This window comes from Microtus oregoni, unplaced genomic scaffold (genome assembly GCF_018167655.1).
Source record: "Microtus oregoni isolate MIOR12 unplaced genomic scaffold, Mior012 000001F_ref0000356, whole genome shotgun sequence".
NCBI classification, from domain to species: Eukaryota; Metazoa; Chordata; class Mammalia; order Rodentia; family Cricetidae; genus Microtus; species Microtus oregoni.
In genome coordinates this window covers 64187794-64212837 of record NW_024543060.1, presented here as the reverse complement: position 1 = coordinate 64212837, position 25044 = coordinate 64187794, and the positions used below count along the sequence as shown (strand labels likewise).

General features: G+C 46.4%; 2 protein-coding genes across 2 annotated transcripts; both read right to left on the bottom strand.

Annotated features, from left to right (window-relative positions):
- Window positions 1-4063: 4063 nt before the first annotated feature.
- Window positions 4064-12498, bottom strand: LOC121462964 (retinol dehydrogenase 7-like). The gene is made up of 4 exons (XM_041674954.1): window positions 12030-12498; window positions 9518-9773; window positions 5290-5447; window positions 4064-4800 (listed from the first exon to the last, which is right to left on the bottom strand). The coding sequence occupies exons 1-4, from the start codon at window positions 12340-12342 to the stop codon at window positions 4583-4585; spliced, it is 945 nt and encodes a 314-aa protein (XP_041530888.1). The 5' UTR covers window positions 12343-12498; the 3' UTR covers window positions 4064-4582.
- Window positions 12499-15843: 3345 nt separating this feature from the next.
- Window positions 15844-21025, bottom strand: LOC121462956 (retinol dehydrogenase 7-like). Its single transcript, XM_041674940.1, has 4 exons — window positions 20539-21025; window positions 18032-18290; window positions 16784-16947; window positions 15844-16259 (listed from the first exon to the last, which is right to left on the bottom strand). Exons 1-4 carry the CDS (start codon window positions 20849-20851, stop codon window positions 16042-16044), a joined length of 954 nt encoding a protein of 317 aa, XP_041530874.1. The 5' UTR covers window positions 20852-21025; the 3' UTR covers window positions 15844-16041.
- Between the last annotated feature and the right edge of the window lie 4019 nt (window positions 21026-25044).

The window sequence follows — 25044 nt, the reverse complement described above, 5'->3', positions numbered from 1 at the left end:
TTATCCTGTTTAAGGTATTGGCAGAACAAAGAACAAAGTTAAATTAATGAAAAAAAAATTTAGGACCAGGGAATTGAGGGGGTCTCTGACCTGTTTAAAGTGGATTCTTTAATTCGGCTCCCTGGAACTCACAAGAATTCCTTGGGTTTGTGAAAACAGAAGTTTTAGACACATAATAACTGTGGCATATTTTTGTACAATGAAAAGTATTTTTTAAGACTATGGAAGGCAGCATAAGAGAGAAAGTTGATTTGAAATTTGTTTGGTGAGGTAACCTGGTAAAACCTCTCAGCTATCAGACTGTATTAGAGATCTTTGAGAAGGATAAGATTTTACTTGAGTTACTGATTAAAAAATGACAGAGAACTTACTTGGTTGACACCCAGAGCTACTCTCTTTTGGGTCTTCCATGGTCGCTGAAGGTTGCACTGGACCTTTGCTGGTTAGTGCCAGGCCTGCCAGGCTCCAGAAGACACTGTGGGCTAAGAAATCTATAGGAAGACAGGCCTACCTTGACCTGAGCAGCTAGGCTGTCGATTCCAGCGATTCTGTTCATATCTGGAACAGTTGTTTAGGTGAAAGGCAGTTTTTCCCAATGGTCAGCGCTCGGCAGTTGGACGTTGTTCTGTGTGCCCATTTGTCTTCTGTCTTTTTTGGAGGAAATAAGAGTGCTGCTGCTGGGAGCCAACCTGTCTCTTTTTGTTATGAAAAGCTTTTTTTTTTAAATAATTAAATATTTAAATATCACATTCCCCAGATCTCTGAGCTGCAATATAGAATCTGACTGGAAGGTTGGGTCTGAGCATGACCACCAACCCAGAGACAGAGCACCACCCACCAGGGGTTGGGCCCTCCCACATTGATCACTAATTGAGAAAATGCCTTGCAGCTGGAGCTCATGGAGGCATTTCCTCAGCTGAGGCTCCTTTTTAGAAGATGCTAGCTTGTGTCAAGTTCACACAAAACAAACCAGCACACCTACTGCAACTTTCTCCCTCATCCCAGCAGTGGGAAGCCCTCGAGCTGCTGTCCAGGGCTTCTAGAACACAACAGGGTCTAGTCAGTCTCTGGAAATTCTGGATAGAGTCAGTGGGAATAGGAGTCCGGGTATGACTCCCTCCCATGAGGCCACAGGGCTGTAGAGACATCCTCAGAGACACTGACCTGTCCCGTGAAGCTTCCCTCAGTCCATCCATCCCTCCACTGAGATCCCTGCACAAACCACTTGACAGTGCACAGCTGGCCCTCCTCTATGTCCTGGGTAGCAGATGCCTGGTCCCATTCCAGGATGGAACTGTGAGTGTCTAAACTCTCCAGCCGTTCTGAGCTCCAGCTGTGGTGCTGAGGTAGAATCTGAGCAGAGGCATCTACAGGGATCAAGACTCCAGAGGGGTCTAGCTCAGCCAGGTGGGAAAAGTCAGGTCTCCCCACCCACCCCACTCTTTCTCCTTCATGCAGGAAGGAAGGGACGGTGCCTGGAATATGTGATGTAAAGCATGGGAAACAGGCCCACTGTGCAAGCCTGTTCCCAGTCCTGCCACAGGGAGCCCCTTCTCATTCTTAACTGGGGACCCAGAATTGAAGAACCAGTTGTGCTCTAAGGCCTGAAGGTCTACAGCAGCGATCTCAACATTCCTAATGCTCCACCCTTTAATAGAGTCGCTCACCTTGTAGAGACACCACCATAAAATCATTATCATTGCTATTTCAAAACTGCAACTTTGCTCCTGTGATGAACCATAATGTAGTATCTCTGTTTTCTGAGGGCCTGAGGTGACACCCAAAGGAGTCACCACCCTCAGGCTGAGAACGGGTGGTCCAGAAGTTGGGCTTAATTAGGTGGCCATCTGGCAGATGGCCATGACAACAGGGGAATAAACGAGGTGGCTTTTTATAGCAGTCGAAGAGGAGGAGAAGGAGTGGGAAGGGGGCAAGATAGAGGAGGAGGAAGCTAGGGAGATGGCAGAGTCAGTAAACTACTTGCTGCCCAAGCATAAAACCTGAGTTCAATTTTCCCCAACCCATGTAGAAAAGTAAGAGTTATTCTTGCTTTTGGTCTCATGCTGGCAAGGCAGAGGCTTGCTAACCTCTGGGACTCACTAGGCAGGCAGCTTTTTCTGCTGGTGAGCGCTAAACTAGTGAGAGACACTGTCTCAAGAAACAGGGAAATGGTACCAGAGCAACAGCAGTAGAGGTTGTCCTCTGGGGTTCACATGCTTGCACACACATGTGCATATACCATTCCTACACACACACACACACACACACACACACACACTTAGTCAGACACATGCACAAATATGCACATATACACACGAGAAGGAAGAAGAAGAAAGGAAAGTTTAAAGACCTAACAACTAACAATAAGCTAAGGTGGGGGTCCTGATTAATACCAGTAATGCCAGCCACCCAGAGGCAGAGGCAGGAGGGTAAGAAACTCAAGCTCAGCCTAGGTCATGATGTAGACGGTTCCTTTACACTGTGTGAAGCTATGTCATTGTTGTAGGTTTAATTAAGAAATTGAAAAGGGGGGCTGGAGAGATGGCTCGGTGGTTAAGAGCATTGCCTGCTCTTCCAAAGGTCCTGAGTTCAATTCCCAGCAACCACATGGTGGCTCACAACCATCTGTAATGAGGTCTGGTGCACTCTTCTGGCTAACTGTATACATAATAAATAAATAAATTAAAAAAAATTAAACAGCCAACAGCTAGGCAGGATTTTCTGGGCAGAGAGAATGCTAGGAAGGAGGAGGAGGAAGAAGAGGAGGAGGAGGAAGAGGAGGAGGAGGAGGAGGAGGAGGAAGAGGAGGAGGAGGAGGAAGAGGAGGAGGAGGAGCATGATCAGAGAATGCTTCAGGTACTCAGGAAAGACAAATCCGGGCAGGAAAAACTCCAAGCAGGCTAGAGTGTGTTGAAAAATGTGTGTAGGCTTAAACACAAAAGAAAATGGGTATAGACAGTCATAGAAAAAATAGTTAATAAATAATAAGATGAAGTTCTTAAAGAGAAAATAAAATAGTCTAAATCAGTAACCTACACAGAGATGAGAACTACACAGGGGGGTCTTGATCATGTATGTTATAGTGTGTCTTTGAATTTTTTGATTACTGATAAGCAAAGGACAGCTGCTAACAGACATGGGATTAGGAAAGGGACTGCTGAAAAAACCAGCCTAAAAACTTCCAGAATGTCTTAATTTTAAATTGGAACTCAAAAAATGTATTGCTTTGGGGGAAACTGTGGATTCATTCAAGTTTGCAGGAGATCAGATTTGGTTAGGGAAGACTCCCCCTGAAAATCCTGGTTACAAACATAAAATTTATCTTTGGCTGGCTGTGTATGATGCACGATCCATGTGTATGGGAATGCAGATTTGTATGTTACCTTTGAAAATTTGTGTGTGTAGGGATAAGTCCCGCCCCTTAGGGGGCGTGTTCGCCTCAGGCTAATGTTGGCCTATAAATTTGGCAAGTGTGCTCCCAGCCGTCCCTTTCTGCTTTCCTGGTCTCCCCGGTAACGGTGGTTCTGTAAGTCTATTTCGCCATTAAAGCTATATATATATTTACAATCTGTCTGCATTCGTTTACGCTGTTACATGTGTGTTTTCAGAGCTGGGAGCCAGGGCAAGCCCAGGAGCATCTCTGACCTGGAGCAGCAAATATTGACAGAAAACAAAAGACCAGAACCCAGAAACGATGCTCACTCCATTCAGAGGTGGCAGATGTCACAGAACAGAACACTGTGACCTGAGAGGGTCAGTGACTGGGTCTGGAGGGCAGGTGCTGGTGACAGAAGGGAAAGGTGGGAGAAAGGAAGAGCCTGGGGGCTCGTAATACACCCCCCCCCATCTCCTTGTTGAAAACTCTTCTGCCTTATCCTGGGAATCAGGTTGCTTAACAACCCTGAAAGGGAAGCAATGGTCACTGTGCTCCATGGAAGGAGGTGCTGAGCAAGAGCAGAGGTGACAGTTGCTGGTGCTCCTCAGGACAGTTCCCTCTCCCTTAACTCTGTCTCCCCGTGGTCCACACCTCACTGCTCCTCTAGGTCAAGGCACAGGACACAAGTAATCTTTCCAACATTTATTCTAAAATGAAAGAAATCCAGAGAAAGCCATGGTTTCAGTACAAATCAAAAGTTGGTTTCACAGTCTTGAGCAGGTTCCATACCATGAGTGTTATCTTCTAATGTGGCATTTGGACATGGGGTGCTGGCGGTGGCCCTCCCACTTGACAGCATGGACAAATATGATTGAGAAGAGGGTTGTCTCCATGCTACGTGATGGTGTGAGAAGCCAGGCCCATGCACACCCTGAGGAAAGAAGCTGTAACCTTCCCCAGTTCTGTGGATTCTCACAATCAGCCATGATGCACAGACTCATGGGAAGTTGCCTATTTTAACAGGTGACTGTCAGCACCTTTGTATCCCTAATTCCTTGGTGAATTCTTTGGCTCTTTCCTCTGAACTTCACTGGTCTAGAGCAGTGTGAAAGCAGAATGATTTTCATGAACATGGTGAACAATGGCCCCTGGTGCCATCCCCTCCCTCCATCCACCCAGCTTCCCCACTCTGCACAAGGGCAGATTTCACAGGGCCTGGGCAGGTTTTGCTGAGCTCCAGTAGAAGAAGGCATCTGAGAGGAAGGTGGGCAGGTAGCTCATGGGGAGGTACAAGAGCTTAGCGTCCCAGCCTGCTGAGTAGCGGGTGCGAGGATGACAGGAAGTCAGTGCATGTTCCATGCAGTCTGTCACCAATGTAAGGTCCTCCGAGCATGTTTCCACCAATGACGTGACTATTCGCAGGTCTGCAGAGAACAAGACGTTATTCTGGTCGCCTCCACATCCCACCACCCCTGCTCAGTGACCAACTGAAGAAAGCCTGTCTAGAACCCACATATCCAAATCAGAAGCCATGCCAAGCCTAGCCTGTCCCGGGTGCTCAGGAGGACACAAGCAAGTTTCAAGAAAGAACCCCCCCCCCCCCCATGTCCCTGTTCAGAGACCTTTCTGGCTGAATAGCTGGAAGATCTCACCCAACACCAGACACTAACCCAAGCTTATGGAAAGCAGTTTCATGTTTTCTGTGAGATAATGAGGGGTTCATATAAAACAGAGCCCAATGTTCTAGAAGCCAGAATGTCTTTGTGTGAGCAGAATCCCACAGGCTCCTAAGGAAAGGGGAACTAAACTCCACTGTGAGAAAGACAGTCTGGATCAGGCCATGGAGCAGTGACAGAAAGCAGAGACTTGGGACTTAGGACAAGGTTTTGTCTCAGTTCCTAAAGGGCACTCACAGGACTGCAAAAATTTGTCTCCATAGACCTCTTTGACCTCTGAGCTGGCCTGGTCCCACAGCATCTTGATAATTGACGAATGCCTGTCATTCAGAGCAGTCTTGAAGCCTCCAGGCTCTACGATAGCCACCTTCACCCCAAAATAGGAGAGCTCCCTCCTGTAAGAGAGCAGACAAATGTCAATGACTTTAGATGTTTGGAGGAAAAGAAAACATTTAACAATGCAACATAACAACAGGAGCCTGTGGTGAGGAAAGTTCAGAAGGTTTGTGTCTGGTATGTGCATCAGTTCGGGACAAAACTTTTTGGTTTAGTGTAGGAAAATAAGGATTGCAAAGCTGAGTGAGGAGTCAACCTGCAGTCTGCCTGAAGGCCTAGCCACAGGCTCTCTTGGAGGTCCTGATCACGCCTAGCATTGCAATGAAGGGTGACCACCTGATGCTGCCTAAGGCCCTAGGGTGGGTGTTATCAGAGGTCCCGGTGGTTCTTAGCCAATGAGAGCTGACCACGCAATGTCAATATATCAGAATGCAGCCCCAGGCTCTCCTCACTGCTGAGTAAAGGAGTGTGCTGTCTGCCTTTTACCTGACTTCCAAAGTCTATGCCGTTGATGCTGTGCCTCTCGCCCCGTCACCATGGGAGCCAAGAGGATCCAACAAAATTTGACACCAGAACAGGTGCCAGTCATCTCCTGCTCCTCATTTGAGGCACTGGACAGCACGCCCAAGGTGGAGTGTTTTAGTGAAAAGGTCCCTCGATGTTTGTGTTTTCAGTTCCCTCAGAGGAAAGCATTGGGACCCACATCTTTCCATTTATTTATTTATTTATTTACTTACTTACTTACTTATTATGTTGTCTGTAATGTCTGTCTGCCCACCTGGTTAGGAAGGCATATTTTTTTCTGCTTTGATTTGCCCCATGCCTCCACGTTAGCACTGTCCTCCACAGAAGGTGGAACCAAGGCTCTGCTTGTCATCTGGAGACACGGTGTGGGCTTAGAGCCGTGGCCAGAAAAACCACGGAAGGCCCCAATAGTCATGAATCATGACACAATTTTCCACTCCTGTTGGCCACTGTCTTTTCTCTTGACTGTAGCTCACCTGGTAGCTCCCTCTCCAAAATGGGTGACCTCTCCATCACCCCCACCCTTTCCATGTGTGATCTCTCTACAACATCCAATGACGGGGAGACAGACACGTTAAGGAGATCACAGGCACAGTTAAGAGCTCATGTGCCACTTCCCATCAGATTCCCTCCTGCCGTGGGAGGCTATGCCTCGCCCTGCGACCCTAGGATTGAGATGCCTCAGTGTCCACCTGGCCCTGACGGCAGACTTTCTTGTCCATCTGGGACAAATGCCATTAGCCAGCCCTGGATTCCCACTCCCTTAGAACTCTCTCTTACTCAGAAGCTAATGAGTCAGGCCTGGACTCATTTTACTTCAAAAAGATTCTCACTCAGTGGGCAATGCAACTACAGACTTACTTAGATAGGTGCCCCTCAAGGCTGTGCCAGAGCCGGCCCCCTTTTGTAGCTGGAAAACAGCTTACAATGGTCAGGCAGGAGCTCAAGCATGGACAAACCTTACAATTAATGTTCCATTGACCCTTGAACTGATCACTGGTGAGGTAACTCTGTCTGTCCTGTCCATCGGGCACAGATTGGCCATCAAGTCTACTCCCAACAGATTTCTAATGTGGCCTTCAAGGCTCTCAAGGCACGTACCACGCGGGACCATTCTGCTTACTTCTGCAATCTTATTCAACAGACACATGAAATTGTTTTATTAAATCAGAAAAGGGCAGAGGTTATAGCTTTGGACTCTTCATTTTTTGAAAAAGTTCGGTATAATATAAAAAGGCCATTTGATCCCTCCTGGGTGCTCACTCGTGCCTTAATTGGCAGGGTGACACTGTTAATCCTTATTCTTTTAAAATGTTTCCTGCAGCATATTCAAGAGTAGTGGCAGCAACCAAGGGGACTCTTCAGGTGTTAATGGCTCTCGGGCACCCTTTTCTCAGTCCTCTGCAGGAGGTTATGCATGCCTGGTTATCTGAAATCTAAAAGGCTGCAGCCTTGTCTTCCCACCCTGGAAGCTTTCCAGGAATGAATGCCCTTTGAGGAATGGAGGTCAATGAAGGATAACAGCTTGTTAGCAGGCCAGTCTAAGACAGGCAAGGCAAAATCCAGTTGCTGAGCCCTTCCAAGGCAGGATCAACAAGACCTGAGCAAAGAACTCTGGCGCCTGCGGAGTGACCATGTAATTAAAAAAAAAAAAGGTAGATACATAAAAAGTAAAGGCATCCAAGGCTGAGAAATGAGCCAACCTGGAGTCTGCCTGAGAGTCTAGCACAGGCACTGTGAGAGGTCCTGATTGTGCCTGACCAATGGGTGGACCAAGTGATGCTTCCTGGGGGCCTAGCAAAGGGTGCTGTCTGTAGAGAGAATAATAAAAGCCCAGAGATAGACATTGGGGTTCAAGCTGAAGATCAGCAAAGCAAAGCAACCAAGCCACTAGAGAGTTCTTACCTCTACCAAGGCTCAGATCATCAAACAGTCGATCCTATCCTCAGTGTGACTGTGGACTGCAATGCTCTCCACCAAACCTCAGACTGCAATGAGCTCTCATCTCTTCCTACTGCATACACCTCTCTCCACCCAGCCATATCTCTCCTGTCTCCACCTCGCTCATGCTGGGATTAAAGGCACATGAGACCCGAGGGCTGAGAGCATCTTTGTGTGAGTTCTATTTCTCTTCTTAGACAGATTCAATCTGTGTTGCCCAGGGTGGGCTTGAGTCCTGGGATTAAAGGTGTGTGGCACCTGAACCTGGCCTCAGGTGGCTTAGCTCTGCACTCTTATCCTCAGGAAAGCTGTTTTTATTAAAACACAAATTAAATAGCACTATAGCTGTCAGATGTCCTGACTGTGCCTGGTCTATCAGGGGGCACCATGCAATGTCAACAGATAGGAATGCAGCCTAGGAGCTGGGAGGAAGGTACATACAGCCATCCCCATTGCTGAGTAAACAAGTCTGTTGTTTGCCTTTTACCTGACTCCGAGTATCTATGCCATTGACATCACCTTTTCTCAAACCCCTTAGGACCCTGTAACAGGCGAGTACACTGTTTTTGGGCTGTGGAGTGTCACTCCTATTATTTACTGTATGCAGCTCACTGCTCTAAATCTAGATATTTCTCTCCTATGAAACCAAGGAGGACTTCTGTCCATAAGGAGTCACATGACTCATCAGGCTTGCCTAAATCAGCTCCTCCTCATTTCTGGCCCCTTGCCTTCACCTACTACTGGCTCAGGAAATCTCAGACAATTTCTTGCCTGGCTCCTTCAGAAGCGTTCAGGGAGCTATTCTGTATAAGTGTTTGTAGGACTCCACCTTGAGATCTTCTTGTCCGGAAGCTAGTAGCAAGTCTAACCCCCTTTGCTACAGTGATGCCACAGCTTCAGATGGCTGAGCCGCTACCGCATTGTGTATATACAACCCTCAGCCTCTGCACAGCCACCTGGTGAGTCTTCACAGACCCACAGCTGCCAGAGCTGACCTGCCTTTTGCTCCAGGATGACGCAGCCCTGAAGGCACTCTGCAAATGTCACACTGGGCCTGGGCTGTTAACATTTTCTTATCCTGGAAGTCCAAGTTCAGCCTGACCTCAGACCCATGCTGCAGGGCCCTCCACACATCTGGTGATTAATGCAATCACTACTGTTAATGCCCTGTCCATCCTGCCCATGTTCTCTCTTTTTCTCTTTACTTTCTCTCTCTCAGTTGCTGGGGTTTTGGGTGTTGTTGTTGAGGTGTTTGTTTATCAGGGCCAAGCATCTTGGCATGCTAGGATGTGAGAATTGTAGACCTTAACATAGCTTGAGAGAGCGGTAGTATTGAATATTATGCTCAGCCACCCCCAGGGCATTTCTACCTGAGCATCAAAGATGGTGAACATCTGGACTCTTGGCCAAGGCCAGTGCCACCTCAACAATTCCGATTGTTCACAGGGCAAACATCTAGGACAGGACAAGGGTAAATGAACCCAGGGGTTGGTCATCTACCAGGGGTATGGCAAGCAGTTACGATCACTTTATTCCAGGGAGGCAAAGGTAAGAGAGTCCCCCAAACAGGATTGAAAAGCTCTTCATGAGGGTTTCTGAAAAGCTGTGATCAAATCAAAACCCCGCTGAAGGTTTTCCACAGGACACCATAACTCCCCATTACCTGAGGGAGTCCGAGAAGGCCTCTACACCATACTTGGAGATGCAGTAACCACCACCAAAGAAACACATTCGACCCATGACGCTGGAGACGTTGACCACTCGGCCCCTTGCCTTCCTCACTAAGGGCAGCAAGCTCAGAGTCACCTCGATCATGCCCAACAGGTTCACATCCAGTATCTTGGCAAAGTCCTCTTTCTTCATCCACTCATTGATAGCAAAGACAGCATAGCCGGCATTGTTGACCAGGCCCCAGAGTCCTGGGAAGAAGAAAGAATCACATTATACAGGTATAATTATGACTAAAATCACATTACAGTGGGTAAGGCCACATGGACAGGCATTGGATGGAGAGTAAAGTACAGTTAACAGCATGGTGTCTGTGGGCTGGAGCTACCCATCCTGGTAGTCATGGCTCACAGCAGGATACCTTCCTCCTCCTTTGATTCCTGACAGCTCCCTCCCTGAGAATGGACAACCAGTGACTTCACGTTTGCTAAAAACCAGTACAGATGTTGAAGACATATGGCGCCTCTGCTAATCTGGACCCGTGGAACTGTGTTTGCATCTCATAGGTTAGTAACACCTTCCAGGTGAGGGAGCAGAGGACAGGACAGGACAGGAAAGGGACAGGGCAGAAGGCAGAGCTACTATCCTAGTGGAGTTTGAGAAATATGGACCCAAAGTCCTGGCTGGAGGAAATTTAGGGAAACCCTGCTGTGTTTGTGCTTTGGGGAATATTGGCTTAGGCAGGCCCAGCATTACTATTGAACGACTTCGGGAACTTGGTGCGTTCTATTTTAAAAAGAAGATGTGAGGTTGTGGAGGAAGATTCGAGAGAAGGGTGAGAGAGGCATTAAAGGAAAGAGTGAAGAGTTGGGTGCAGATGTTACAAATACACGGCTACTCCATGAAATTACCAAACAATGAGTAAACAGTCTTAAAACTCTATCGAACCATGTTCCTGGGACGCTTGCCACACAAGGCCAGCAGGAAAGAGGAGGTGACACTTCCTGCAAACAACAGGACACGAGCTCCACCCTTTGTCCCAGATAATGGGGCCCTCTCTGCACACTCACCCACAGGCCACTCTCACCATCCTGCCAGTCTCTAGGCAGTGGATCTTCAGGGAGCCACCCTGCAGGATCCACCATCAGCTACACAACGGTCAGCACTGGACGCCGCTAACCTCCATGTGTAGAGAACAGGGGACTGGCTGATTTAAGAAGAGCAGGTCACTTTAGATCTGGCTCAATAAGTCAGATGCCTCCTCAACTCAGATCCATGCCTGTCCTTCTTGAGGTGAACATGTTTAATCAAGGAATTTTACTCTAGGATCTCAATATATTCATGCTTGCTGATAATTGAAATAATTAGCTTGCAAAGACAGTGCTTATGGCAAAAAAAAAATTACTTAGGAAACAGCTGGGCATGATGGAACATGAAAACAAGATCCTTTTACAAATAAAAATAATAATAACAATAAAAGAAAAGAAAGATATACGAGCCAAGGATTCTAGTATTCAGCCCCAAGATACATTTAAGTTCTTAGAGATTTGTTAAATGCTGGCTCTAAATCAATGAATACCATTGTTTGAAGAGATGTTCTTGAGGTATAAAATTGACCATATTTTCAAGCAAAAAGGACCCATATATTTTAATCCTGTGTAGGTAAAAATGTTTACAGGGTTTATATTCATGGGTATCAGAATATAAGTTAATTTTATTTTAACTACATTCCCCAGTGTTTTAATGAAGAATTATATTTTCAATATATTCTTAGATTTCTTTAAATATCTCTTCCTTTCTTGCTGTTGGTATAATAAGAGAAGAACAGCCATCAGTGGTGGTGCATGCCTTGGGAGTGTGACCATCCCAGCACTCCAGAGACAGAGGCAGGAGGATCTCTGAGAGCATGAGTCCAGCATGGTCTATCGAGTTGAGGTCCAGGCCGGACAAGGATGCACAGAGAAACCCTGTCTCAAACAACAAAACAAACCCACAACAAAGCAAACTCCATACAAGTACATAGTTTGCCATCTTACTCTTTAATCTTGTCATGGCCGCTCTACACAGGAGCAGTCTTGTCTCCCTCCACAGAGGATGGCAGGTGACAAGTAAGAGCAAGAATGGTGCTGACCCAAAAGATCCACCTAAGTGTGGTCCCAGATACCCTGCACACATAGCCCAGGGACAAGTCCCATCCTTTGCTCCAGAAAGGGACCCTGCTCTAAGCATCCAGCAGTCTTGATTGTCTACATAGAGAAGGGGACAGAGCACAGACAGGAAGGTGAGAAGGCAAATCCTCCACAGGGCACCTTCTTACAGAGACAAGAGAGCTTGGGAGACAGCTTGGAGAGAGAAAACGCTCAGAGGTGACATTCAGGGGAGAGCAGGAGGCTCTGGTACTTCAAGTGCCCCAACCCACATAAGGCTTCTTGCCAAGGACTGTGACCATGAGACCCCTTCAAGCGGGGAGTCAAGTTAGCAGACACAGACAGGGATCTCAATGGTACCTCTGTTCCCAACACGCTCCTTCACCCACTGAGTGGCTGCCACAATACTCTCTGTCTTGGTGACATCAAGGATCACTGTCTCCAGCCTGTCTGATGTCTTGTTCCTCAGCTCCTCGGCTCCCTTCTCCGTCAGACACGCAGCCAGCACCCTCATGCCTCTCCTGTCCAGCTGTCTGGCCAGCAGGTTCCCAAAGCCCGAGTCACAGCCCGTGATGAAGACATGCTTGTCTTGGAGATGGCTCACCACCTTCCTCTCCCTGATCAAGCGCAGGAGGGTCCACAGGCCCACTAGAGCCACCAGGTAGATCCACATGGCTTGCAGAAGAGAAGCTGAGAGCAAGAAACTCCTAGTCAGAATAAGCCTGACTTAAATTCACACAGGACAAGCTAGGAATGCTGGACTGTGGATTTCTACCATAGAATCCACACTTCCCTCTCAAACCACGGTATTTCTGCAACATTTATTTCATGCCTGACCTCTGCTCTTTGAACTGCTTTTGGTCTTCTGATATCCAGTGCCCTCTGGCATGCCCTTACATGCTGCCAAAGAAAACACAACTACTTGTTAAATAACACACCTCAATTCTCTTATGATCTTTGCTTCTTTTATTCATGAGGCAATATATTCATGTTTTATTCCGCAGGCCCATACAGTCAAGCCCCAGGCTCACCTTGTGACTCAGCACCTTACACACAGTGCCATAACCCCAGGGCCATGGGAACACACTTGGGTCTGGTGCCACCATGCACTTGGACTCAGGACACGATTTATAAGGAAATCCTGCTCTGAGCTCAGGTCTCTTCCTTGGGCTCCTCAGCCAGAATCTCTCCTCATAAAACAGAGCAGCTCTTTGTGTTTCTAGAGATTAAGGGGAAGCTAAAGAGACCTCAGGGTGAGCTGGTATCTTCCTGCTACAGCATCTGCCTGGGATGAAGGAGGTACCAACTACAAACCTCAAAGGATAGTGAGGGGATGGTCATATGGGACCCAGATACACACGACTTCCCAGAATGGATGTGAGGGAACGAATGACTTTTACCTTCTCAAGATGCCATCCTTGTTTGTTCTCTTCTTTGTTTGTTTCTTTGGTTTTCTGTCTTTTTTTATTTTGTCAACTGACACAAGGCAGAACCAACTGAGAAGAGGCTCCCAAGGGATTGCTATAGGCAAGACTGTGGTGGCATTTTCTTGATTGTCCATTGATTAAGGAAGATTCACACTCCTATGGACAGGGTCATCCCTGGACAGATGGTTCAGAGAGGTATAAAACTGATAGTTGAGTTAGTCAAGAGGAGCGAACCAGGAAACAACATCCTCCCCCATACCCCATGCTCTCTGCCTCAGTTGATGAGTCTGGGTTCCTGCCTTGACTTCCCTTCACAATCCTGTCTTCTGAGAGGTGAAATAAATCCTTTCCTCCCCACGTTGCTTTCAGTCATGGTGTTTCAGCACAGCAATAGAAGGCCGCTGAGGGCAGATGTCCTTCTCTTGACCGCACAGAATCACACAGACATAAGTGGAGCAATCTTGAGTTGTAACGACCATGAATGCCCCAGACCAACCTGAGCCAGGATTTCTTGCATGATTCCCACCAATCCTTACTTACACAAAATGTCTAGAGATACTTGGAGCTTTGCATGTGGTTCCTGCTTGAATGCTAGATGCTGCGTCTGAAGAATGTTTGGGAAGCATTGGGAGAATGACCTTGTTGGAGTAGGTGTGTCACTCGGGGCCAGCTGTCAGGTTACCAAAGAGTCCATCCCCTCAAATTCGCTCTGTTCCCCCACTTCTGTGAGATGTGAGCTCGCCTGCTGCTCCAGCTGTCTGCCCTAAGGGCTTTGCTCCACCATCATGGACCTGAGCGTATCGAAGCCCAGCTAAATGCTTTCTTCTGGCAGAGGCCTTGTTGATGGCATTTCATGACAGCAGTGGAAAGTAGTTCCTGCACATCTCGTTCCTGTCCCGGCATCCTACCTTACCACTGCTCCAGAAACATTTGCTCATCACAGCATAGGGACAAAGGGACTCTAGAGAACCTAAGCAGTCAAGGGACCTCAAAACCCGAGAATGGTTTGCACCTTACAAAGTGAATTCTGGGGCTCTCTTAACAGAGTGAGGCTGAAGGTAGATCCCCTGTCCTATGTCACTTCAACTGTGAGTTCGCTAGGTCCATCCATTCACGTCCAAACACACTCCTCACAGCAGCTGGAGGGCTCTTCCTCATCCTGACAGCGGGAAGCCCTCGAGCTGCTGTCCAGGGCTTCTAGAACACAGCAGGGTCTAGTCAGTCTCTGGAAATTCCGGTAGAGTCAGTGGGAATAGGAGTCCTGGTATGACTCCCTCCCATGAGGCCACAGGGCTGTAGTAGACTTCCCGAATATCCTGGTTAGAAACATAAAGATCATCTTTGGCTAGCTGTGTATGATGCACAGCCCACATGTGTGGTAAGGTAGCTATATTATGTTACCTTTGAAAATTTGTGTGCTTTCAGAGCAGGGGACCAGACACCAATGGAAACAGGTGGCCCAGGTAACCCAGCCTCTGATGCGGTTTCCTCAGAGTTCCACACCCAGACCAGCTTCAAGGCTGCGGGTTGAGACGCTGCAGCCTCAAAGACTACTCCAGCCAGAGGTCAGATAAGCCCTAAGCTTTCCCAGCATGCTGAGAGTAGACAACAGCAAACTCTCCCAGGAACTGAATATTATCCCAATTTTCTCAGGGTCCCCTAAATGATGCCAGTGGCTCCAGACAAGAGGAAGCAATCTAGAGATGACAAAGCCCATATTCTGAAGAGGTGGGATGGGTGAACTTTGGACATCCAGTGGGTTATGGATATATGTCATTGTTTAGGGGGCTTGGTGACAAGTTGTTACTGGTCAGGTCAGAAAGAAAGCTAAACAAAGGAGATTAGATTCAAGGATCTCTTTCTGAAAGAAAAAATATAATATAGAAATAACGAAAGAGTGGATTGTCGAGTCTACTTGTGAATATCCGTTGGTCTTAAATATTTTCCATTGATATGTATTTTTGTATATTTGATACAAAGTCATGCGTCCAGATTCTGTTTCAAAAACCATATGAGAAAAAGGTTAGAAATGAAAACAATGAGTAGGCCTGCAGCATGGAATGTCAATCTCTGTTTTCTACTGAGACTGTAGTCATCGCTCAGTGATTCAGCAAAGACGCCATGGCCTCCATTTTTACAACTGAAGGAGGACACCAGGGCATCTGGACAGGCTCCTCCCATTGGCAGTGTAGGACTGAATCCAGGGCTCTGTCACTCCCTGCAATTGTTCCTCCGCTCATCCTTCACTGAAGGGATCCTCACAACCCTCCTGACCTACAGAGCCAGGACTTGGGAGCCAGGGCCAGTCCAGGAGCATCTCTGACCTGGAGCAGCAAATGTTGACAGGAAACAAAAGACCAGAACCCAGAAACAACGCTCACTCCATTCACCAGAGGTGGCGGATGTCACAGATCAGAACACGGTGACCTGAGAGGGTCAGTGACTGAGTCTGGAGGGCAGGTGCTAGTGACAGAAGGGAAAGGTGGAGGAAGGAAGAGCCTGGGGGTTTGCAATACTCCCCCCCCCCCCATCTCCTTGTTGAAAACTCTTCTGCCTTATCCTGGGAATCAGGTTGCTTAACAACCCTGAAAGGGAAGCAATGGTCACTGTGCTCCATGGAAGGAAGAGCTGAGCAAGAGCAGAGGTGACAGTTGCTGGAGCTCCTCAGGACACTCCCCTCTCCCGTAACTCTGTCTCCCCGTGGTCCGCACCTCACTGCTCCTCTAGGTCAAGGCACAGGACACAAGTAATCTTTCCAACATTTATTCTAAAATGAAAGGAATCCAGAGAAAGCCATGGTTTCAAGAAAATCAACAATTGTTTCTCAGTCTTGGCGAGATTCCATACCACCAGCGTCACCATCTCCCAGCCATAGGTTGCTGATGTGGCATTTGGACATGGGGTGCTGGCCCTGGCCCTCCCACTTCACTACACAAGGGCAGATTTCACAGGGCCTGGGCAGGTTTTGCTGAGCTCCAGTAGAAGAAGGCATCTGAGAGGAAGGTGGGCAGGTAGCTCATGGGGAGGTACAAGAGCTTAGCGTCCCAGCCTGCTGAGTAGCGGGTGCGAGGATGACAGGAAGTCAGTGCATGTTCCATGCAGTCTGTCACCAAAGTAAGGTCCTCCGAGCATGTTTCCACCAATGACGTGACTATTCGCAGGTCTGCAGAGAACAAGACGTTATTCTGGTCGCCTCCACATCCCACCACCCGTGCTCAGTGACCAACTGAAGAAACCCTGTCTAGAACCCACATATCCAAATCAGAAGCCACGCCCAAGCCCAGCCTGTCCCATGACCAAAGAAGGACACAGCCCAGCTAAAGGAAGAACCGTGCACACCTCCACCTGTGTCCCTGTTCAGAGACCTTTCTGGCTGAATGGCTGGAAGATCTCACCCAACACCAGACACTAGCTCATGCTTATAGAAAGCAGTGGTTTCATGCCACCTCCCACCCCTGGCTTCATTTTTATCTCTGAGATAATGAGGGGTTCATATAAAACAGAGCCCAATGTTCTAGAAACCAGAATGTCTTTGTGTGAGCAGAATCCCACAGGCTCCCAAGGAAAGGGGAACTAAACTTCTCCACTGTGAGAAAGACAGTCTGGATCAGGCCATGGAGCACTGAGAGAAAGCAGAGACTCTGGATTTAGGACAAGGTTTTGTTTCAGTTCCTAAAGGTCACTCACAATATAACATAAACTCCTCTCCATAGACCTCTTTGACCTCTGAGCTGGCCCGGTCCCACAGCATCTTGATACTTGATGATAGCCTTCCAACACTGTTCAAAGCAGTCTTGAAGGCTCCAGGCTCTATAATAGCCACCTTCACCCCAAAATAGGAGAGCTCCCTCCTGTAAGAGAGCAGGCAAATGTCAATGACTTCAGAGGTCTTTTGAGGAAAAGATTACACCATTACAACAAGAGACTGTGGTTAAGAACATTTTAGAGGTTCGGGTCTCGTATGTGTAGCGGACGGGGACATAATTTGTGACAAGTGTAGGAACATAGCTGTCAGATGTCCTGACTGTGCCTGGTCTATCAGGGGGCACCATGCAATGTCAACAGATCGGAATGCAGCCTAGGAGCTGGGAGGAAGGTACATACAGCCATCCCCATTGCTGAATAAATGAGTCTGTTGTTTGCCTTTTACCTGACTCCCAGTATCTATACCATTGACACAGACACACGCCTGCACAACCCCTCCCTTGTGAGTGTGCATAGACCCGCCACTGCCAGGGCTGACCTGCCTTTTGCTCCAGGATGACGCTGCACTGAAGGCAGTCTGCAAATGTCACACTGGGCCTGGGCTGTTAACATTTTCTTATCCTGGAAGTCCAAGTTCAGCCTGACCTCAGACCCATACTGCAGTGCCCTCCACACATCTGGTGATTAACGCAGTCACTACTGCTAAAAGTCTCTCCATCCTGCCCATGTCCTCTCTTTTTCCTCTCTTCTTTGACTCTCTTGCGCTGTGGTTTTTGCCGTTATTGTTGTTGGGTTTGTTTTTTAGGGTCAAAACATCATTGTCATGCTAGGTTATGAGAACTGTGTACTTTAACACAGCCAGATAAGCACAGCTGAATTGAATATGGTGCTCAGCCACCTCCAGGGCATTCCCTACTGAGCATCAGGGAGGATGGCAAAGGCCAGTGCCGCTCCAACGCATCCCTGCTATGTACAGGGATGTCTTCCTGGTCAGGACAAGGATAAGAAAACCAAGTGTTGGTCATCTCCCAGGGTTATAGAGAGGGGCTTCCCAGCTTACTCCCGAGAGGAAGAGGTAAGAGAGTCCCCCAAACAGGAAAGAAAAGCTTTTCAAAACCACAGAGAAACCCTGTCTCGAAAAACCAAAAAAAAAAAAAAGAAAAACTTTTCATGAGGGTTTCTCAAAGGCTGTGATCAAATGAAACATAGGACCTCATAACCCTCCATTACCTGAGGGAGTCTGAGAAGGCCTCTACACCATACTTGGAGATGCTGTAACCACAACCAGAGAAAGACACTCGACCCACAGCGCTGGAGACATTGACCACTCGGCCCCTTGCCTTCCTCACTAAGGGCAGCATGCTCAGAGTCACCTCGATCATGCCCAACAGGTTCACATCCAGTATCTTGGCAAAGTCTTCTTTGTTCATCCACTCAATGGGACCCAAGGGAACACAGATTCCAGCATTGTTGACCAGGCCCCAGAGTCCTGGGAAGAAGAAAGAATCACATTATACAGGTATAATTATGACTAAAATCACATTACAGTGGGTAAGGCCACATGGACAGGCATTGGATGGAGAGTTAAATAGAAGTAAAGGCATGGTGTCTATGGGCTGGAGCTACCCATCCTGGTAGTCATGGCTCACAGCAGGATACCTTCCTCCTCCTTTGATTCCTGACAGCTCCCTCCCTGAGAATGGACAACCAGTGACTTCACGTTTGCTAAAAACCAGCACAGATGTTGAAGACATATGGCGCCTCTGCTAATCTGGACCCGTGGAACTGTGTTTGCATCTTACAGGTTAGTAACACCTTGCAGGTGAGGGAGCAGAAGACAGGACAGGACAGGAAAGGGACAGGGCAGAAGACAGAGTTACTATCCTAGTGGAGTTTGAGAAATATGGACCGAAAGTCCTGGCTGGAGGAGACCACGGAAAACCATGATGCATTCGTGCTTTGAATAAAGCTGGCTTTGGCAGGTCCAGCATCACCATTGAACGACTTATCACACGTGGTGTGTTGTATTTCAAAAGAAGATGTGAGGTTGTGGAGGAGGATATAAAGCAGGGTTAGGAGGAACTAGAGGAGAGAGAGGCATTGGATTGATATGATACAAATTCACTGAATGACTCCATGAAATTACCAAACAATGGGTAAACAGTCTTAAAACTCTATCGAACCATGTTCCTGGGGCGCTTGCCACACAGGCCAGCAGGAAGGAGGAGGTGACACTTCCTGCAAACAACAGGACACGAGCTCCACCCTCTGTCCCAGATAATGGGGCCCTCTCTGCACACTCACCCACAGGCCACTCTCACACATCCTGCCAGTCTCTAGGCAGTGGATCTTCAGGGAGCCACCCTGCAGGATCCACCATCAGCTACACAACGGTCAGCACTGGACGCCGCTAACCTCCATGTGTAGAGAACGGGGGACTGGCTGATTTAAGAAGAGCAGGTCACTTTAGATCTGGCTCAATAAGTCAGATGCCTCCTCAACTCAGATCCATGCCTGTCCTTCTTGAGGTGAACATGTTTAATCAAGGAATTTTACTCTAGGATCTCAACATATTCATGCTTGCTGATAATTGAAATAAATAGTTAGCCAAGACAGTGCTTATGGCAAAAAAGAAAGAAGGAAAGAAAGAAAGAAAATAAAAGAAAAAAATAAATGTGGGAAACAAGCTGAACATGATGGCACATGAAACCAAATCCCTTTTACAAAAATAACAACAACAATAATAATAAAAGAAAGAATTATGTGCAAACATTCCAGTATTCACCTCAAAATATATTTATATTCTTAAGGATAGGTTAAAGTATTCCCTGCTCCTTATCAGTGAATACCATTATCTGAGAAAATGTGCTTCAAGTATCAAAACTGATCATACTTTTAGGTGAAAACAATTCATGTATTTTAATTTCATATGAGTCAAAATGTTTATAGGTTTAGGTCAAAGGAGTGAGAATATAGGTTAATTTTAATTAAAGTATCATTCCCCAGTGTTTTAATGAAAAATCATATTTTCAATTTATTCTTAGATTTCTTTAAACACCTCTTTCTTGCTTGCTATTGGTTTAATAAAAGAACAGCCAGCAGTGGTGGTACATGCCTTTAATCCCAGCACTCCGGAGACAGAGGCAGGGGGATATCTGTGAGCTCGAAGACACCCTGAGATGCACAAAGAAACCCTGTCTCAAAAACCAAACCAAACCAACAACAAAGGAGCCCCCTTTCAAGTATGTTGTTTCCCAAGTCAGTCCTTAAGCTTGTCATAGCTGCTCTACACAGGAGCGTTCTTGTCTCCCTCCACAGAGGATGGCAGGTGACAAGTAAGAGCAAGGACGGTGTTGACCCAAGAGATCTACCCAAGCGTAGCCCCAGATACCCTGCACACATAACCCAGGAACAAGTCCCATCCTCTGCTCCAGTAAGGGACCCTGCTCTAATCATCCAGCAGTCTTGAGTGTCTACATAGAAGGGGACAGAGCACAGACAGGAAGGTGAGACGGTAAATCCTTCAAAGGGCACCTTCTTACCAAGACCAGAGAGACAGAAACAGCAAGTAGGGGCTGGAGAGAGAGAAAGTGCTCAGGTGATGTTAAGGGGAGAGGAGGAGGCTCTGGTACTTCAAGTGCCCCAACCCACATAAAGCTTCTTCCAAAAAGTGTAACGGGGAGGCCCCTTCACACACGAGTCAAACCAGCAGACACAGACAGGGATCTCAATGGTACCTCTGTTCCCAACACGCTCCTTCACCCACTGGGTGGCTGCCACAATACTCTCTGTCTTGGTGACATCAAGGATCACTGTCTCCAGCCTGTCTGATGTCTTGTTCCTCAGCTCCTCGGCTCCCTTCTCCGTCAGACACGCAGCCAGCACCCTCATGCCTCTCCTGTCCAGCTGTCTGGCCAGCAGGTTCCCAAAGCCCGAGTCACAGCCCGTGATGAAGACATGCTTGTCTTGGAGATGGCTCACCACCTTCCTCTCCCTGATCAAGCGCAGGAGGGTCCACAGGCCCACTAGAGCCACCAGGTAGAGCCACATGGCTTGCAGAAGACAAGCCGAGAAAACGAAACTCCTAGTCAGAATAAGCCTGACTTAAATTCACACAGGACAAGCTAGGAATGCTGGACTGTGGATTTCTACCATAGAATCCACACTTTCCTGGTATCTTTGGAACACTTAATTCATGTCTGACCTCTGCTCTTTGAACTGCTTTTGGTCTTCTGATATCCAGTGCCCTTTGGCATGCCCTTCCTTGTTGCCAAAGAAAACACTTCTTGTTAAGCAGGACTAAGCGGGACACCTCCATTCCCATATGATCTTTGCTTCTTTTACTCGTGTGGGAATACATGCATGTTTCCCTACACATGCCCACCACAGTCAAGCCCCAGGCTCACCTTGTGTCTCTGCATCTGGCACACAGTGCCGTAAACCCCGAGCTATGTGGACACAGTTAAGTACTGTTGTCATTGTGTGCTCGGACTCAGGACAGTCATAAGAAAATCCTGCTCTGAGCTCTGTCTCTTCCTCATAGCTTAATGGCAAGGTTCCAGCATCTTCCCCTTCAACAGCAATATGGCATGGGCACGACTCTGCCTGCTTTCTCCCTCTTTTCAGTTGAGTTTTCCCACCTACTTATATCCTGCCCTGCCATAGGCCAAAACAGCTTATTTATTAACCAATGGTAATAAAACATATTCATCGCATCAGGGAAGAATCCCATACCACATTTCCTTACCAATGCCCACTACAGTCAAGTCTCTGGTGCAGCTTGGGCCTCTGCATCACACAGTTCACGTCCACAAATGCAGGCTTTGTGAACACACTTAGGTTTTGTGACCGATCATCACATAGACTTAGGTCACATTCACAAGGAAATGGGGCTCTGAGCTCAGGTGTCCTCCTCAGGGTCCTCAGCTAGAATCTCTCTTCAGAAAACAAAGTTGCTCTCTTTGTCTCTAGAACTGCAGGGGACAGGCTGAGCTGGTGTCTTCCTTTATAGCACCTGACAGGGAAAAAGCAGGGGCCAACTACAAACAGGAAGGCTGACCTCACAGGAAAACAAGGTGATAGCGCTTGAGACCCCAGATACCTAAGTCCCAGCATGACTGGGGGAGGAAATGATTTTTACCTCAACAGGACCCTCTCCTGGCTGCACGGATTCAGGCACACATGGGCACAGCCACCTTGAGTTGTAACCTCTGTGGCTGCCCCCCCCCCTTTTAGTTATTTACAGGACCCCATATAGATATTGTGCCTCCTAGACAGAGGGAAACAATTTTAAAAGAACGAAGACCCCTCTTACCACAGATTTTGTTTTCTCAAGATAATGGATAATTGTCATCTTTTAGGAATAGGTTATAAGTCATATAACGGTTGAGGGTGGAACAATCAATTTAGACTCAGGATTCTCATTTGGAATAGAAAAAATGTAATAAATAGGATAGGTTAATAAGGAAGATTAGTGTGATTATGTATAAACTATTTTAGCAACTATTAGTTTTAGGCAATTTATATTGGGAAAGATTCTTGTATATTGATACATGTGTAAAGTTATTTTTTATTCCTGTCTAATATAATTTGAATATTGATACAAATAAAAATTCTATTTCTCATATTGTGTATGTTCCTACTTCTGTCTACAGTATTATTGTACACAAATGTGAAACTATTTTTGTTATACTATATGTATCTTTCTAATGCTGCTTAAGATATTTTGCACATTGATACAAGTTAAGGATATTTTTTTCACATTGCACTATGTATTTCTACCTCTGACTAGACATTTTATACATTCTTACAACTTTGAGATCATTGTGATTATGCTGTGTACATGTTTGAAGATTATTTTCATACTGTGAAACTTTATTTAAGCTATATAGGTTATTAATAAATACAGGATAATAGCCAGCCATGTTAGTCATACTTATAGTTATGTTAGTTACGTTCTCTAGATGCACAGTGATATATCCTTAAAGATAGGTTATTGGTGTAGGAGGTCCTTCTTTTATGTGTTGCTTTCATTCATTGAATAAAGAAACTGCCTTGGCCTTTTGATAGGGCAGAACTCAGGTAGGCAGAGTAGACAGAACTGAATGCTGGGAAGAAGGGCAGAGTGGCAGAATGTCATGGATCTCCTGCCTGGGATAGACACTGGATAAAATCTTGCCGGTAAACCACAGTTATGTGGCTATATACAGATTAATGGAAATGGGTTAAATTAAGATGAAAGAATTAGCCAATAAGAAGTTACAGCTAATGGGCCAGGCAGTGTTTAAATGAATACAGTTTCTGTGTAATTATTTTGGGTGCAAGCTAACCGGGCAGATGGGATGAAAATCAGGCCCTCTCTTCTCTTACAGTTAATGGTACAGGACAATTCTATATTCTGTCAATTATATTTTAAATAAATGCTGATTGACCGGTAGCCAGGCTGGAAGTATAGGCAGGAAAACCAGACAGGAAGTAGAGGTGGGGCAATGAGAACAGGAATATTCTGGGAAGAAGGAAGCTCTTTTCCCAGTCCTGTCTCAACCACATAAGAAGCAGGATATAACCTACCCTTTTGAAAAAGGTACTGAGCCATGTGCTAACATAAATAAGAATAATGGGCTATATAAGTTATAAGAGCTAATACGAAGCCTGAGCTAATGGGCTAATCAGTTTATAACTTATGGAGACTTCTGTGTGATTTTCTTTGGGGCTTACCAGCTGTGGGAACTGGGCAGGATAGAAACCTCAAATAGTAGGCCCACATGCTACAGGTTATCTTCAAACACTTCAAAGACCTATACAATATGGCATTGAAATGTTGTCTTAATTTAGAATTCTTAATTTAGAATTGACTGAGACACGACTGCTCCTGACAATACCAATCTACTTCCAAGGGTATGATGGGCACCAAAGACACTCCATATGGAGCTTGTTTTCTTCTTGGCAAAACTGGCATATTGGGCAAAGGACCTTACCTCAACTCCTGACAGTAAGCATGCTGTCCCATCTGGACAAGCAAGATACACAGAGAAATGACTGCTGAACCTTGCCAAGACAGGGTAGATTGTCTTTCGAATTTTCCTGCTTCTGAAATGGTCTGATAGATATTCTAGGCCTCTAGACAAAGTTGATTGCCCCAACATTGCAGAGAGACTTTGGGTTACTGTCCAGGTAGCCAACTGTTTCTATCATTTCTTATATCTTTTGGAAGTTGCCTGGTTGCACTTCCTGTTTACTTGTGTAATATTATTTTCCCTCTCAGGTCATTGGTAGAGTTGCAGATTAAATACTTACAGTTACAATCCTCTCATAGCTTAGCTAAGAGCATAACAGGTATGAGATTCAGATTCTTCAGGATAGGACAGCTATTTGAGTAATCTCTGTGTTTTGCCATTCGCATATGATCTGGACATTTAGTATGTATTTTTTTCTTGACATTTCTTATTGGTTATAGTTTCATTTTATTGTATGTTGTTGCCCTTTCTTTCTCCTAGAAATGATTTGATAATTGTTCTTATTGTATATAGTATTGTATTAGGTTTAGAACCTTCTTCTTTAGACAAAGCCCCCTTTGTATATGGGTATTCCTATACCCATGACCTTGGGCTATATGGACCAATAAAGGAGGTGTTTCATGTCTGTCTATGTGACCTCTTAAAAGAAAACTGGGAGTGGTTGCTTGCCCTCTTGTGTGGTGATTAGAAGTCAAACTGCTGGCTCCATTCACATCCAGGGAAAATGGAAGACCACAGCAGCTATTTACCTTGGGCGTTCTGGAGGGGATGCTGAAAAATCACTGGTGCCCTTGAAATGGGCCCTTGAGGAGTTGCCTGTAGTGCATTTCCTTCTAATTACACTTTGCTCAGAATCATCATCACGTACTTGAGCCCATTCCCATGTATGCTGCATTGAACATAATTGATCCCAATAATCTCACAACAAAGCACAATTAATAAAAACTCAGGGAGAGAAATTGGGGTTCAACCTGAAGAATCAAAAAGCAAAGCAGTCAGCCACTTGTTCTTACCTCGAACTCAGTCTGAAAATAGTGGTCCTGCCACCAGGAAATGAAGAATAAGATTGTGTTTGAGAGCTGTATCCTCCTGTTTTATAATCCTCCCTAGGGCTGGGCTTAAAGGTAAGCACCACTGGGATTGAAGGCATGCACCACCCTGTTGCTATGACAACTAGTGTGGCTATTGGGATTAAAGATGTGTGTTACCATTGCCTGTTCTATAAGG